General features: G+C 32.7%; 2 protein-coding genes across 2 annotated transcripts in view; one reads left to right on the forward strand and one right to left on the reverse strand.

Annotated features, from left to right (window-relative positions):
* Positions 1–4,640: 4,640 nt before the first annotated feature.
* avpr2l (arginine vasopressin receptor 2, like) lies at positions 4,641–9,285 on the reverse strand. The gene is made up of 2 exons (XM_073838063.1): positions 8,436–9,285; positions 4,641–4,945 (listed from the first exon to the last, which is right to left on the reverse strand). Exons 1-2 carry the CDS (start codon positions 9,283–9,285, stop codon positions 4,866–4,868), a joined length of 930 nt encoding a protein of 309 aa, XP_073694164.1. The 3' UTR covers positions 4,641–4,865.
* A 3,684-nt stretch (positions 9,286–12,969) lies between these two features.
* apaf1 (apoptotic peptidase activating factor 1) overlaps positions 12,970–13,832 on the forward strand; it is a 41,828-nt gene continuing 40,965 nt past the window's right edge. Inside the window, exon 1 of the mRNA XM_073838065.1 lies at positions 12,970–13,106. The gene's annotated coding sequence lies outside the window, so the exon portion shown is untranslated. The remainder of the gene's footprint in view (positions 13,107–13,832) is intronic.

Here is a 13,832-nt window from a genome sequence, read left to right on the forward strand (position 1 = left end):
GCTCTCTGACCCTGAATAGACAGCAACGCAACTATCATGTTCAAGCCCCAGAAAGGTAATAAGAACATTGTAAAAACATGAGATGTGATACTTGCTTGTCAGAATTAATTCTAAAAACGTCTAACAATGTCCCCCATTCATGAGCAAAGGTTAAAGCTTTTTAAGTCTATACCTTTCAGTAAGACTTTAATATTTTTTGCTATTATGTTGTGGCTTTGCTGAAGTGCGAAAATATGAAATGGATTTAATAGAGCCTGTCTTTCTTTCCATACATGCATGGCCACACGGTGTCAGTGTGGCAGAGGTCACCTCATTGTTACAGCAGTGATGTTCATTCACACTTCACAGACTGGCAGAGGGAGCTTAATAATAGTTATTCATTCAGTATGGCTGTGACCTACGGTAAATAACAGTGTTTTGAATAGTAAAAGGCAGCGAGAGTCTTGAGGGAGAATTATTGATGGAAGAAAAAATTGGTGCATTACGTACTCTTTGAAACATTTCAGTGTCACTTTAAAAAAAAATAAACTCTACAGTTATATCGATCAACACACTGCTAATGTGTTCTGTTGGTGTTAGTATCTACGAGTGCACTGTTTTTTAAATGTACACTACCAGTCAAAAGTATTTGAACAGTAAGATTTTGTTTTGTAAAGAAGTCTCTTCTGCTCTGTATTGCAAAAACAATACAATTTTGAAGTATTTTTACTATTTAAAATAACTGTTTTCTATTTGAATGTAATATGTATGATCAAATCTATATTTTTTAGCATCATTACTCCAGTCTCCAGTCACACGATCCTTCAGAAATCATTCTAAAATGCTGATTTGCTGTTCAAGAAACATGTATTATTATTGTTATTAACATTTAAAACAGCTGAGTACATTTTTTCAGGATTCTTTGATCAATAGAAAGGTTCAAAGATCAGCGTTAATCTGAAATAAAAAGCTTTTTAACATTATACACTATACCAGTAAAAGTCTTGGAGTTTTTGGGGGAAAGAAATTATAAAAAATGTATACTTTTATTTAGCTAAGATGCTTTAAATTGATCAAAAGTGATGATAAATACATTTATTTTCAGTTTCAGATAAATGCTGTTCTTCTGAACTTTCTTTTTATCAAAGAAACCTGAAAGAAATCTACTCAGCTGTTTTCAACATAATAATGAATGTTTTATTTGAGCAGCAAATCAGAATATTAGAATGATTTCTGAAGGATCGTGACTGGAGTAATGGTGCTAAAATTTGGCTTTGAAATCACTTGAATAAATTACATTTTAAACAGTAAAAATATTTAAATTTTTTTACTGTTTTTGCTGTATTTTGGATCAAATAAATGCAGGCTTGGTGAGCAGAAGAGACTTTTTTGAAAAACATTAAAAATCTTACTGTTCAAAAACTTTTGACCGGTAGTGTATCAGGACTTTGTCTCGTTTGAGAGGTCAGACCATATCATTGTCACTGTTCTTTGTGCGCTATGATGCTGGTCTATTCAGTTTCAAAATAAATCTGCTGTTTGTAATATTATCCAATCTAATGATCTCATATTTTTCAGAGGCTATTTCCTAAATTACGTAATTTACACCGTATTGTATTTGATAAGGGGCATAAAATGCTGTCTTATCCTGACTTCAGCCTTCCCTCCCGCCCTTCGACTACAATGTCTCCTCCATTTTTTATCAGCCTCTTAATGCTCTAATTCCATTTCCCAGCAGCTACCTTGGATACAATGGCCTTAGGCTTCCATTTTGCTTCGAATCCAAACAAAGTTTGTGCAGAGAAAAGGCAAACCAATTATGTTGTGTCATTTGGCAATTCCATAAAGGTTAGATACTTTTTAGTATGTTTTTACAATTGTAACATAAGCGCATTAACCAAGACCCTTTTATGAGTTAATTTGCTTAATTGTTTTGTAGGAAGAAGTCTTTTTTTTTTTTTGGTGCATAAATGGGATTGAGTTTTTTAACATGCTATAAGTGCACAATTAACTAAATATTTAAATATACATATTTTTAGAATAATTAAACCCAAGAGACTCTTCAACCAAAAGATAATCTGTTTTTAATCTACAAATGTGTGAGGGACTATATTCAGGTGTATTAAATATTTAATATTGCTCTATTATTTATGAGAACAGAGAGAATAGAAGCATATACATTTTTGGAATCTATATCTGATCGCTGATGTTTGTATGAATTTGGGTTTCCTAGTAATACAACATTCACTTTTCAGTTCACTTTATTTAAGGGTTCAAACGAATGAATGTGAAGGCATTCTCCACACAGTTACTTTCACAGAAAACAGGCTTTGCAGTACAAAGAAATGTGTGTGCGTGAAAGTACAAGAGCAACACAGTGACTATGGAAACGGTCACACATAATTTTAATCCTATAGAACTTTATATACACAGGCGCTTTTGTATTTTCATTTAAATGAGGAATGGAAAATAACATTACTTTAATCACATTAAATGGATTGCAATTTACATAGGTCAGGTAAAACAATTCACAGTGTTTTAGAAATTATACAAAAGAACAAAATGTGACCCCCTGACCAACATTACAATGACAACCTGCAGTACTAAATGCGCTAAATATATCAATTTTTATGCATACTAAGAAAAAAATACAATTCTATCTTGATTTTCTTAAAGTAAGAGCCATTTTTCTTGAAACCAGACTTTATGATGTTAATGAGTCATTTAATGTTGAATGGCTGGTTCATTACCTGTAAATCACAAGGCATATTGCCACACAAAGGCGAGGTGCCATTACTCATATCATTTGTCAGAAACTCCAAGGAAACCTCAGTCTGTGAATATTCAGTTGCTTATACATTTACCTTAGCACATGCACATGCAGCGATGAAAACGAAAAAGATCTCCTTTATTCACTTGAAAGCAGTACAAGTATTTATTTTCTTTTTTTAATTGGAACAAATTATCCTGCCAAATTACAGTACATTGCGAAAGTATTCATACCCCTTCGTTTTTTTTTTTTTTTTTTTTTTTTGGTTTTTGTTGATGTCTTATGTTAAACTGCTTCGAATTACTTTTTCCCCACATCAGTCTACACTCCATACACCATAATGACAAAGCAAAAACAGAATTGTCACAACTTCGTAAATTTATTAAAAATAAAAAAACTGAAATAAGTACATTGCATAAGTATTCATACCCTTTACAGCCTCATGTCTTTTTGGACACAACAAGCTTTGGTCATCAGCATTTGGCAGTTATCTGCCATTCTTCCCCTCACCTCTTTACCTCTCAAGCTCTGTCAGCTTAGATGTGGTCAGGCAGACATTTTCAGGTTTCTCCAGAAATGTTTGATTGGGTTTAAGCCCAGGCTCTGGCTGGGCCACCCAAAAACATTCGCAGAGGTGTCTATAAACCAAACTTGCTGTGTGCTTTGGCTCATTGTCCTGTTAGAAGGTGAACCTTCTGCCCAGTCTGAGGTTCTGATTGCTCTGGACTAGGTTTTCCTTTTGGTGCATTGAGCTTTTCTTCTACTTTGACGAGTCCCTTAGTCCCTGCCACTGAAAAACAGGCCGCATGTTGAGATGGTACTCTTGAGAAGGTGATCAGTGTCTGGTTTTCTTCAGAAATGATGCTTGGAATTGAGGTTCATCAGACCAGAGAAACTTGTTTCTCAGAGTCTGAGGGTCATTTAGGTGCTTTTTTTGCAAATTCCAAATGTGTCTTCACTAAGTAGAGAATTGAGTCTCGCCACACCGCCATAAAACCCAGATTGGTGGAATGTTTCAGTGATGTTTGATCTTCTGTACACTCTTTAAAATAAAGGTGCTTTAAAAGGTTCTTCAAGCGATGCCGTAGAAGAACCGTGTTTGGTTCCACAAATAACCATTCAGTCAAAGGTTCTTTAAAGAACCATCTCTTTCTTACCTTTTTATAATCTGAGGAACCTTCTTTCGACACAAAGAACCTTTTGTGAAACAGAAAAGTTCTTCAGATCTTAAAGGTTCTTTATGGAGCCATTTAAACAAAAAAGGTTCTTCTATGGCATCATGAAGCACCTTTATTTTTAAGAGTGTAGGTCTCTCATTTCTCCACATATGATCATGAGGCTCAACTAGAGTGACCATCAGGTTCTTGGTCACCACTCTAACCAAGGCCCTTCTCTATGAATTGCTCAGTTTGGCCAGGAGACCAGCTCTAGGAAGATTCCTGGTTGTTTCAGACTACTTCCATTAGGGTTAACGGAGACTACATGCTTCTGTGAACCTTCAATGCATCAGAAGTTTTTCTGAACCCTTCCCCAGATGTGTGGCTTGATCCAATCCTGTTTCTGAGCTCTACAGGCAGTTTTTTGACCTCAGGGCTTGGTTTTTGCTCTGATATGCATTTTTCAGCTGTTAGACCTTTTATTAAGATATGCGCCTTTCAAAATCATGACTGTTCAAATTAATTTGCCACAGGGTAACTTCACTCAAAGTGTAGTAACATCTACAAGCAATATGAATGCTCCTGAGCTAAATGTCAACTGTCCCAGATAAGGGTATGAATATTTATGCAATGGAATCATTTAACTTTTTTATTTTTAATACATTTGCAAAAATGTTAAAAACCTGTTTTTTGCTTATGGCATTATGGCATATGGAGTGTAGATTGATGTGAAAAAAAGTAATTTAAAGCAGTTAACCTAAGGCAGCAACATGACAAAATGTGGAAAAAAATGAAGGGGTATGAATACTTTTGAAAGGCACTGTATGCAGCAACTTTCCATAGCCAAAATCACTTCAATTATTAAAAAAGGCTGGAAATTGGTGTGTAAGTGTGTGCTGAGACCATATCCATGCACTCTTCAACAGCAGGAATAGTGGGTGATCAGCAGCCATGAGGTTTTAGCTGTAGTACAGGTAGATCCATGGGTTTGTGCAGCTGTTAAGACTGGCGAGGAGCATGATAGTGACAAACACTGGCCCTGTTGGATAGATATGAGAGTGTAAATAAAGAATCACACACATTGCACATATATAGGAAGTGTTCAGACGTGGAACCTATTGTGTGCTCTGTGCAAAAATATTGCCTGTGTGCACTATCTGGTGTCTACACATGATTCGTTTTAATCTGATCAGGCTTTTGGTCGGCTAATAAATGGTTTTACTAATGCCAATGTATCTGCTAGATCTGAGGCTGAGCGGAGGTAGACAGTTCCCACAACAGAAAATGGGAATATATGACGTATTCACATGAATGGGCCTTTAGTCACATCTGTTATCTCATATCTATAATATGAGAGCTAAATATTGCCTAACACACTGTAAACATGTGGTTATATACCAGTATGGAGACCTTTTATTATTTGTTAGGGGAATTATTTTATTAATCATTGACTAAATAAAGTGTACTGTATAAAAAAAAACTGTTTCCCATATAAATGCATTTAGACCTGAACATAAAATAATATTTAGAAATTGCCCAAATATGTATAAGTAATTTTTAGGTCTCAGCACTTTTTTTATTTTATATTGTTATATTATATTACCATTATATTTTAATTTAAATTATATATTTTTTAATGCATTTAGGTTTAAACATAAAGATGAAATATGAAATTTTGAATGCATTTAGGCCTAAACATAAATATGAAATATTTTTTTTTTAAATGACAAAAGTAAGTATAAATGTTTACAAATATAATATATTTTAAAATATTTTACAATAATATATGAAACTAATGTTTAGGATTCAGCACTTTTGTTTATGATTTTTGCAGATTTGTGGACAAACTTGAGTTCAAAAGTTCTGCGGTGTGAAAATAAAAATATTCCTTTTAAAAATATTTAATTGTAATGCATTTAAACCTGAACATAAAAAGAATATTTGGAAAATGCCAAAATATTTATGTTTACAAAAAATATGTTATTTTAAAATATTTTACAATAATATATGAAACTAATGTTTAGGATTCAGCACTTTTGTTTATGATTTTTGCTGATTTGTGGACAAACTGAGTTCAAAAGTTCTGCGGTGTGAAAATAAAAATATTCCTTTTAAAAATATTTAATTGTAATGCATTTAAACCTGAACATAAAAAGAATATTTGGAAAATGCCAAAAATATTTATGTTTACAAAAAATATATTATTTTAAAATATTTTACAATAATATATGAAACTAATGTTTAGGATTCAGCACTTTTGTTTATGATTTTTGCTGATTTGTGGACAAACTGAGTGAAAATAAAAACATTCCTTTTAAAAATATTTAATTGTAATGCATTTAAACCTGAACATAAAAAAGAATATTTGGAAAAATGCCAAAAATATGTATATTATTTTATTATAAATATTTTACAATAATATATGAAACTAATGTTTAGGATTGAGCACTTTTGTTTATGATTTTTGCAGATTTGTGGACAAACTAAATAGAAAACCTGTGGTGTAAAAAAAAAACCCCATAATTATTTTAAAAAATGTTTAATATTTTTAACGCATTTTGACCTGAACATTTAAAGAATATTAAAAAAAATATTTTACAATAATATATAAAAGTAATAATTAAGATTTAGCACTTTTATTTATAATATTTGCAGATTTGTGGACAAACTGAATACAAAACCTGTGGTGTGGAAAAAAACTTAATTCCTTTTAAAAATATTTAATATTTTAAATGCATTTAGACCTGAATGTTAAAAGAATATTTAAAACATAATGTTTTAAAATATTTTACTATATTATCTGAAAGTAATATTTAGGAATTTAGGCACTTTTTTATAATATTTGCAGATTTGTGGAGAGACTGAGGACAAAACATGTTCCTTATTTAAAATATTCCATATTTTTGTGCTTTTAAACCTGAACATAAAAAGAAGGGTTTTAGAAAAAATTGTGGGGGAAAGTATGTATAAATAATTACTAATTTAATAATAACAAATTATATGCTAAAAAATTATGCATTTAGACCTGAACAGAAAAATAATATATGCCCAAAATATGTATAATTGTTAACAAAAATATATTTTTTTAATATTGTACGATAATATATAAAAGTAATATTTTAAATTCAGCACTTTTAACTAAAATATTTGTATATTTTTGTAGACAAACTGAGTACAAAATTAGTGGTGAAAACAAACAAACAACAAAAACAGTTCTTTTTAAAAATATTTATTTTTTTAAATGCATTTAGACCTAAACATAAAAAGATTTATATTTAAAAAATGCCACAAATATGTATAAATGTTTACAAAAATACTATTTTAATATTTGATATAATACTTGGAAGTAATATTTAGGGTTCAGCACTTTTATTTATAATCTTTGCAGATTTGTGGACAAACAGTACAAAACCTGTGATGTAAAAAGGGGAAAAAAAAGAGTTATTTTTATAAATACTTAATATTTTTTCAAACTCATTTAGACATGATATATGTATAAATGTTTAATACATGTATAAATGTTTACAAATGTAATATTTTAAAATATTTTACAAATGGAAGTAATATTTAAGATTCAGCACTGAATGAAATGAAAATGTTTGCATATCTGTGGACAAACTGAGTACAGAACCTGTCAAAAAACAGTCCCTTATTTAAAATATTGCATATTTAATACATTTAAACCTGAACATAAAAAGAAAGGTTTTAGAAAAGTAGTGGGTGGAAATATATATATAAAAATTACAAATATAATATTGAAAAAGTAGTATTTAAAAAAATATTGAATATTTTCTTAATGCATTTAGACCAGAACATAAAAAAGAATATTTAAATGCCAAAAATATGTTTACAAAACATAATATTTTAAAATATTTTACGATAATATATGAAAGTAATATTTAGGATTCAGCACTTTTATTTATAATATTTGCAGATTTGTGGACAAACTGAATACAAAACCTGTGGTGTGGAAAAAAAAATAATAATAATGCATTTAGACCAGGATATAAAAAGAATATTTTTAGAAAATGCCAAAAAAAAATGTATAAATGTTTGCAAATATAAAATTCGAAATAATTTATGATAATATATATATAAGTAATATTTCAAATTCAGCAGTTTTTATTATAATATTTGCACATTTATGGACAAACTGAGTACAAAACCTGTCAAAAAACAGTACCTTATTTAAAGTATTGCATATTTAATGCATTAATGAAAGGTTTTAGAAAAATGTGGGGGGAAATGTGTATAAATATTTACAAACATAATAGTGCAGAATATTTATGATAACATTTCAAATAAATATTTAAGATTCTGCACTTTTTCTATAAGTGGTGGGTCACATAATCAAAGACATTGATCATATGAACTCTTCCATTAACATTTATAATGTTCTTTGGATCTTTTCAGTGCATCTTTACACTCATTATTAAACTGACAGTATAATTTGTATCGAAAAATGTCGCATAAAAATGCTAACCAGAAGCATATCACACTTTTGGACTTTGGAAGCATAGCAGACTTGCCTTGCGTGGGCGCACTGCTTGGACTCCAAGCTGACCAGAGCTGGACCACGAAGAATGGGCTCCAGCAGAGGGTGTACACCAGGATGATGATGAAAGTCATTTTGACAGTCTTCAGCATTGCGCTTGATATCCCTTTAGAGCTGGAGCGCCCATCACCTGTGCTGCCCTGCAACGCTTTCCTCTTCATGTTGAAATAGATCCCTGCGCAAATCTTTATCTGACAATACATCAAGATCAAGGCAGGCAGAACAAACACAGACAGAGTGATCCACGTTATGTATATTCTGCCTCCCCAGGGCTCAATAAACGTCGCCCAGCAGTCGAAAACATTCTTCTCAACTTCTTGGAGAGAGAAGATGAACATCTGCGGAGCGCTGAACGCCAGGGAGACGAGCCATGCCGCGCTTATAGCAACATACCTACGGAAAGACCCTCTAAAGAACGACACCATCGGTTTGCAGACCGCGTGATAGCGATCTATGGTCATGGCCACGATCATGTACGTGGACGCGAACATCCCGACCACTTGAAGATACTTAACTGCTCTGCACACCAGGTCGGAGCCTTTGAACCGGTGCGTAATCTCCATGGATAACTGCGGCAGGACCTGGAAGAACGCGACCACCAGGTCAGCCAGGCACAAGTGCAGAAGAAAAAGCTGGGTTCGAGTGCGTCTTTTCCGTCTTTTCCAAAGGGCATGGAGGAGGAACAAATTGCTAAATGTTGCCAGCACGAAAATGCACCCAAGAACTGCAGCTTTCACGAGCGCAAAGTGTCCCTCGGATAAACCAAACGCTTCCTGGTGCGCACTGGAGCAGTTACCGCCGCTGCAATTAAGGCTATCAGCCATTGTAAATTGAATCCTGCCTTAGAAACTTAATGTGACTGTTTAGTGTGTTAAGTGAGAAGGGGTTTGACTCCTGCAGTTGAGCGCTGACGCACGCGGCACGGTGCGCTATGGCGCAAATTGGTCCTACAGGTACCTGTGTTCACGCACGTCAGGCATTCAGTCATATTCAATTACGCGCTAACCAAACACTTGAAATCATTTTTTTTTTAACCGTTGAGCTAATTATTATAATTTTTTTGAGGTCATTGACATCACCATACTAAAGCAGCCTTTTGATTTAATTTCCATAAGGGTTTAAGCATTTCTATGTAATTTATGATTTGGATATTATTAGGCATGAAAGTGACAAAGGAGTACTGCAGTGTGATAAATGTGTTCTATATCCACCTTTTTCTTCCTGCAAGAGTACAGTTTGTTTTTCTGCTTGATGTTGTTAATTGGTCTGTTTTAACATGTTATTTTAATGTATTATCTTAATTATGAACACACTGGTTATACAGTTTACTGCATGTTTTGATTTTTCTCGTTGTTTCCCTATAGTGGCTAATGAACCAAAAGTGTCGAACATAAGCTTATTTCTACTTGCGTTGAAGAAAAAGGTGGATGAAATGACTTTAAACTGTCTTTTCTGTTTTCTGTTTATAATGCAATTGATCTGCAGTGAATAAGTGCTGTCAGAATGAGAGCCCAAACAGCTGATGAAAACATGACAATAATCCACAAGTAGTTCACACGACCCCAGTCTATCAACGTCTTATAAAGCGAAAAACTGCTTGTAAGAAGCAAATCCATCATTTAAAGGGGTCGTCGGATGCAAAACTCACTTTTACATGTTGTTTGAACATTAATGTGTGTTGGCAGTTTGTGTACACAACCACCCTACAATGATAAAAATCAACCCAGTGGTATTTTTTAATCTTTAAAAGTAATATCCCCTTTTTAAAATCAAGTCATTCTCAGCTTCTTGTCGGTGTGACGACACATCGACAGAGGCCACTCCCACGATAGTAGATTGACATGAGCGCCTTACCTTAGACCCGCCCTCACCGACTCCGAGCGCCATTGTGTGACTCAGGTGCAGGGGAAGACAAGAATGTCTCTGATTGAGCGATTTAAGTGTTCTGTTGAAAACTGAAGACGCAGAGGAAAACGTTACTTTCGTTTTTAAAAGGAAAACGCCAACCCTGATCTACATATGCCTCTATGTTCATGCGAATCGTTCCTGATGCAGCTTCACCCCCAGCAGAAGTGAGTGTACAGGTTTTTTATGCATCTTTGCAAACTGCCTTACTTAATAACGTGCTTGTTGGCAAGTTTCGCCACTAAACGTGGCTAAATGCGGCTAAAGTAAACATTACGGCTCATAATCCCACATCAGAGAGGGGCGGGGCGAGCAGAGCTCATTTGCATTTAAAGGACCATGCAATAAAATTAGTTGATATTTTGCAGAGCTGATTTTGACAAGGTAAAAGGGTGTTTTTTTTACATTACTATGGAGAATTTTTAACCAAAGTATAGACTATTCATTAAGACCCTAAAGAATCATATGAACTTGTGAAAAATGGCCATCCGATGACCCCTTTTAACTTTAAAATACAAGCCGATAATTCATAATAATGCTTCCACCAGTGAAGACATCCATCCCCTGTTGTCCTCTCACATCAAAATCCACCTACATACTTGTTTTGGATTGTTTTTGCTTGTAAAGGTTGCTTGATCTGCATATTTCTATCCTGATTCAGACGAGACTACGTTTTGCTTTACAAGATGTTAAGTGATGGACTGGAGTTGTGAACTACTTGTGGATTATTGTGAGGTTTTTATCAACTGTTTGGACTCTTATTCTGATGGCACCCATTTACTTTACTGCAGAGAATCCATTGCATGGTAAGCAAGTGATGTAATGATGAATTTTTTCAAATATGTTTTGAAAAACAACAAAAAACAAACGCATCTACATCTTGGATGGCTTGAAGGAGAGTTGTTTTATTTTTATTTTTATTATTATTATTATTTTGAACAGTAAGATGTTGAATTTTTTTTAAAGAAGAATTTTCTGCTCAGCAAGCCAGCATTTATTTGATTCAAAGTACAGAAAAAAACAGTAAAAATCTGAAATATTTTTACTATTTAAAATAACTGCTTTCTATTTGAATATATTTTAACATGTCATTTATTCCTGTGATCAAAACTAAATTTTTAGCATCATTACTCCAGTCTTCAGTGTCACATGATCCTTCAGAAATCATTCTAATATGCTGATTTGCTGTTCAAGAAACATTTTTTATTATTGTCAATATTTAATACAGTTGAATTTATTCTTACAGGATTATTTGATGAATAGAAAGATCCAAAGATCAACATTTATCTAAAGCTTTTGTAACATTATACACTATACCAAAAGCTTGGAGTCAGTAGTTTTATTCAGCTTTTATTTAGCAAGGGTGCTTTAAATTGATCAAAAGTGATGATAGAGACATTTATAATGTTAAAAAAGATTTCAATTTTAGATAAATGCTGTTCTTCTGAACTCATCAAAGAAACCTGAAAAAAATTATACATGATTTCTGAAGGATCATGTGACTGGAGTAATGATGCTAAAAATTTAGCTTTGAAATCACAGGAATTAATTAAATTTTAAAATATGTTCAAATAGAAAGCAGTTATTTTAAATAGTAAAAATATTTCAAATTTTTACTGTTTTTGCTGTACTTTGGATCAAATAAATGCAGACTTGGTGAGCAGGAGAGACTTCTTTAAAAAACAAAAATAAAGCAGAACATTTTGATGTGACTACACTGTGTGTGTGTGTGTGTGTGTGTGTGTGTGTGTGTGTGTGTGTGTGTGTGTGTGTGTGTGTGTGTTTTACTTTCAAAACACTGGTAATGAATTGACTTTGATATTTGATGAGCACTCTGAATGAAGAGGTTGTGACTAATGAGCTGTTATAACTGTATGAATTATTTGCCAATTATTTCAAGCTTTTTTTTTTTAGCACCGCAGCAGCAAAGTCTTATAATTTAGCTGCCTCACTGCACAATTCTATATAATCTATTAGGCCTATAATTTAATTAAGTAGGAATATGTGTTTCCATTTTACTACAGACAAAATATTTATAAATATCTATAAATAAATATCTATAGTACAAGCATTGTTTCAACATTTCCTACAGACCTCACCTGTATATTTTAAAATATTGGATCATTTTTTAAGTCACTATTACCTTTGAGCAAATAAAAACAAAAAAAAATTAGCATTAACACTTATAATATTAACATTTATAATATTAAGAATAACAAAAAAAATAAAGCTTTCTTAACATTTGTCAGTTTGAAAGACTAAATGAGAAATGAATATTAAAATACCTTCCAAAATAATTTGGAAATCTTTTATGAATTAAATATTTACCACGCGATGTAAAATAATAGCTACCTACTATTTTACATAAATATGGAATTTAATGTTCTTATTATTTACATCTTAAATTTTAGTTGTATTGACTTTGGTAAAAAAAAAAAAGAAGAAAAAAAAAGCCATAGTTTGACGTTAATTCTGAAGTGACTTCATTCGTTTCTCTGCCTAGTTACAGACAGATGCACTTCTGCATTACCTCAGCGCGTCACGTGACTACACAGCGTCTCGCTATTGGTCAGCTTCGCACCGGGGAAGTTGTTTGTGTCAAAAAGCAGGAAGCGCACATTTTAGGGGCGGACAATTGGGTTTTTAAATTCTTTGTAATATCATACTGAAAGTAATTTGTCTCTGTCAAGCAGTTAATAATCTCTGATGTCTCTCTGATTTTTCTCGAAGCACTATATCTGTAAGTATAACCCTGTCTATTCAAATTAATTTAACGTTAGATGTTTTACTAACTGATCTGAAGTCAGTTAATAAACACTACTAACGTACCATAGGTTGATTAACCACACCTGAGTCTATAAATTAAGTGTGTCGACAGTATTTTCTTCTTGCTAGGCGTCCTAGTAGTTTCTCCGCTGAGCTAAGTTAATATTATTATGTTTTTTGGACGCGTGTATTATTCGTTGGCATTAATTATTCGTAGCTTTTTTTTCTTTCTTTCTTTCTTTTTTTTTTTTTTTTTTACATTGAGAGACCGACCGTTTGTCTTCTTACTCAGTGACATGCCCGTGAGTACACTACTTATGTAAGATGTAAGATTACGAACAGCTGTATTTGTGTTAGTAGTTTTAGTTTTGCTTTTAAAACACTTGTTTAACAGGTATGCTACTCCTATTGTTCATTATCTTGTGTCATGTTGTCTGTTTTATGGGTTACGTTTGATTAAACATGTTATGCATTGACGTTAGTTAACAAAACAGTTTAAAAAGTTTGGACACACTTGACTGAATATGTTTGTTTAAAGGTAGTTGTTAGACACTACGCATTGTAGAAATTTGTAGCCATGGCATGGCTGTTATTTATCATAGAGCAGGGCCTTAAAGTAATAAAAATATTAAAGGCATAATATATTATTATTAAAACGGAAAATGCATCCTTCCGCTGAATGGTATAGTGCCCTGCTTAA

This window comes from Garra rufa, chromosome 4 (assembly GCF_049309525.1).
Source record: "Garra rufa chromosome 4, GarRuf1.0, whole genome shotgun sequence".
NCBI classification, from domain to species: domain Eukaryota; kingdom Metazoa; phylum Chordata; class Actinopteri; order Cypriniformes; family Cyprinidae; genus Garra; species Garra rufa.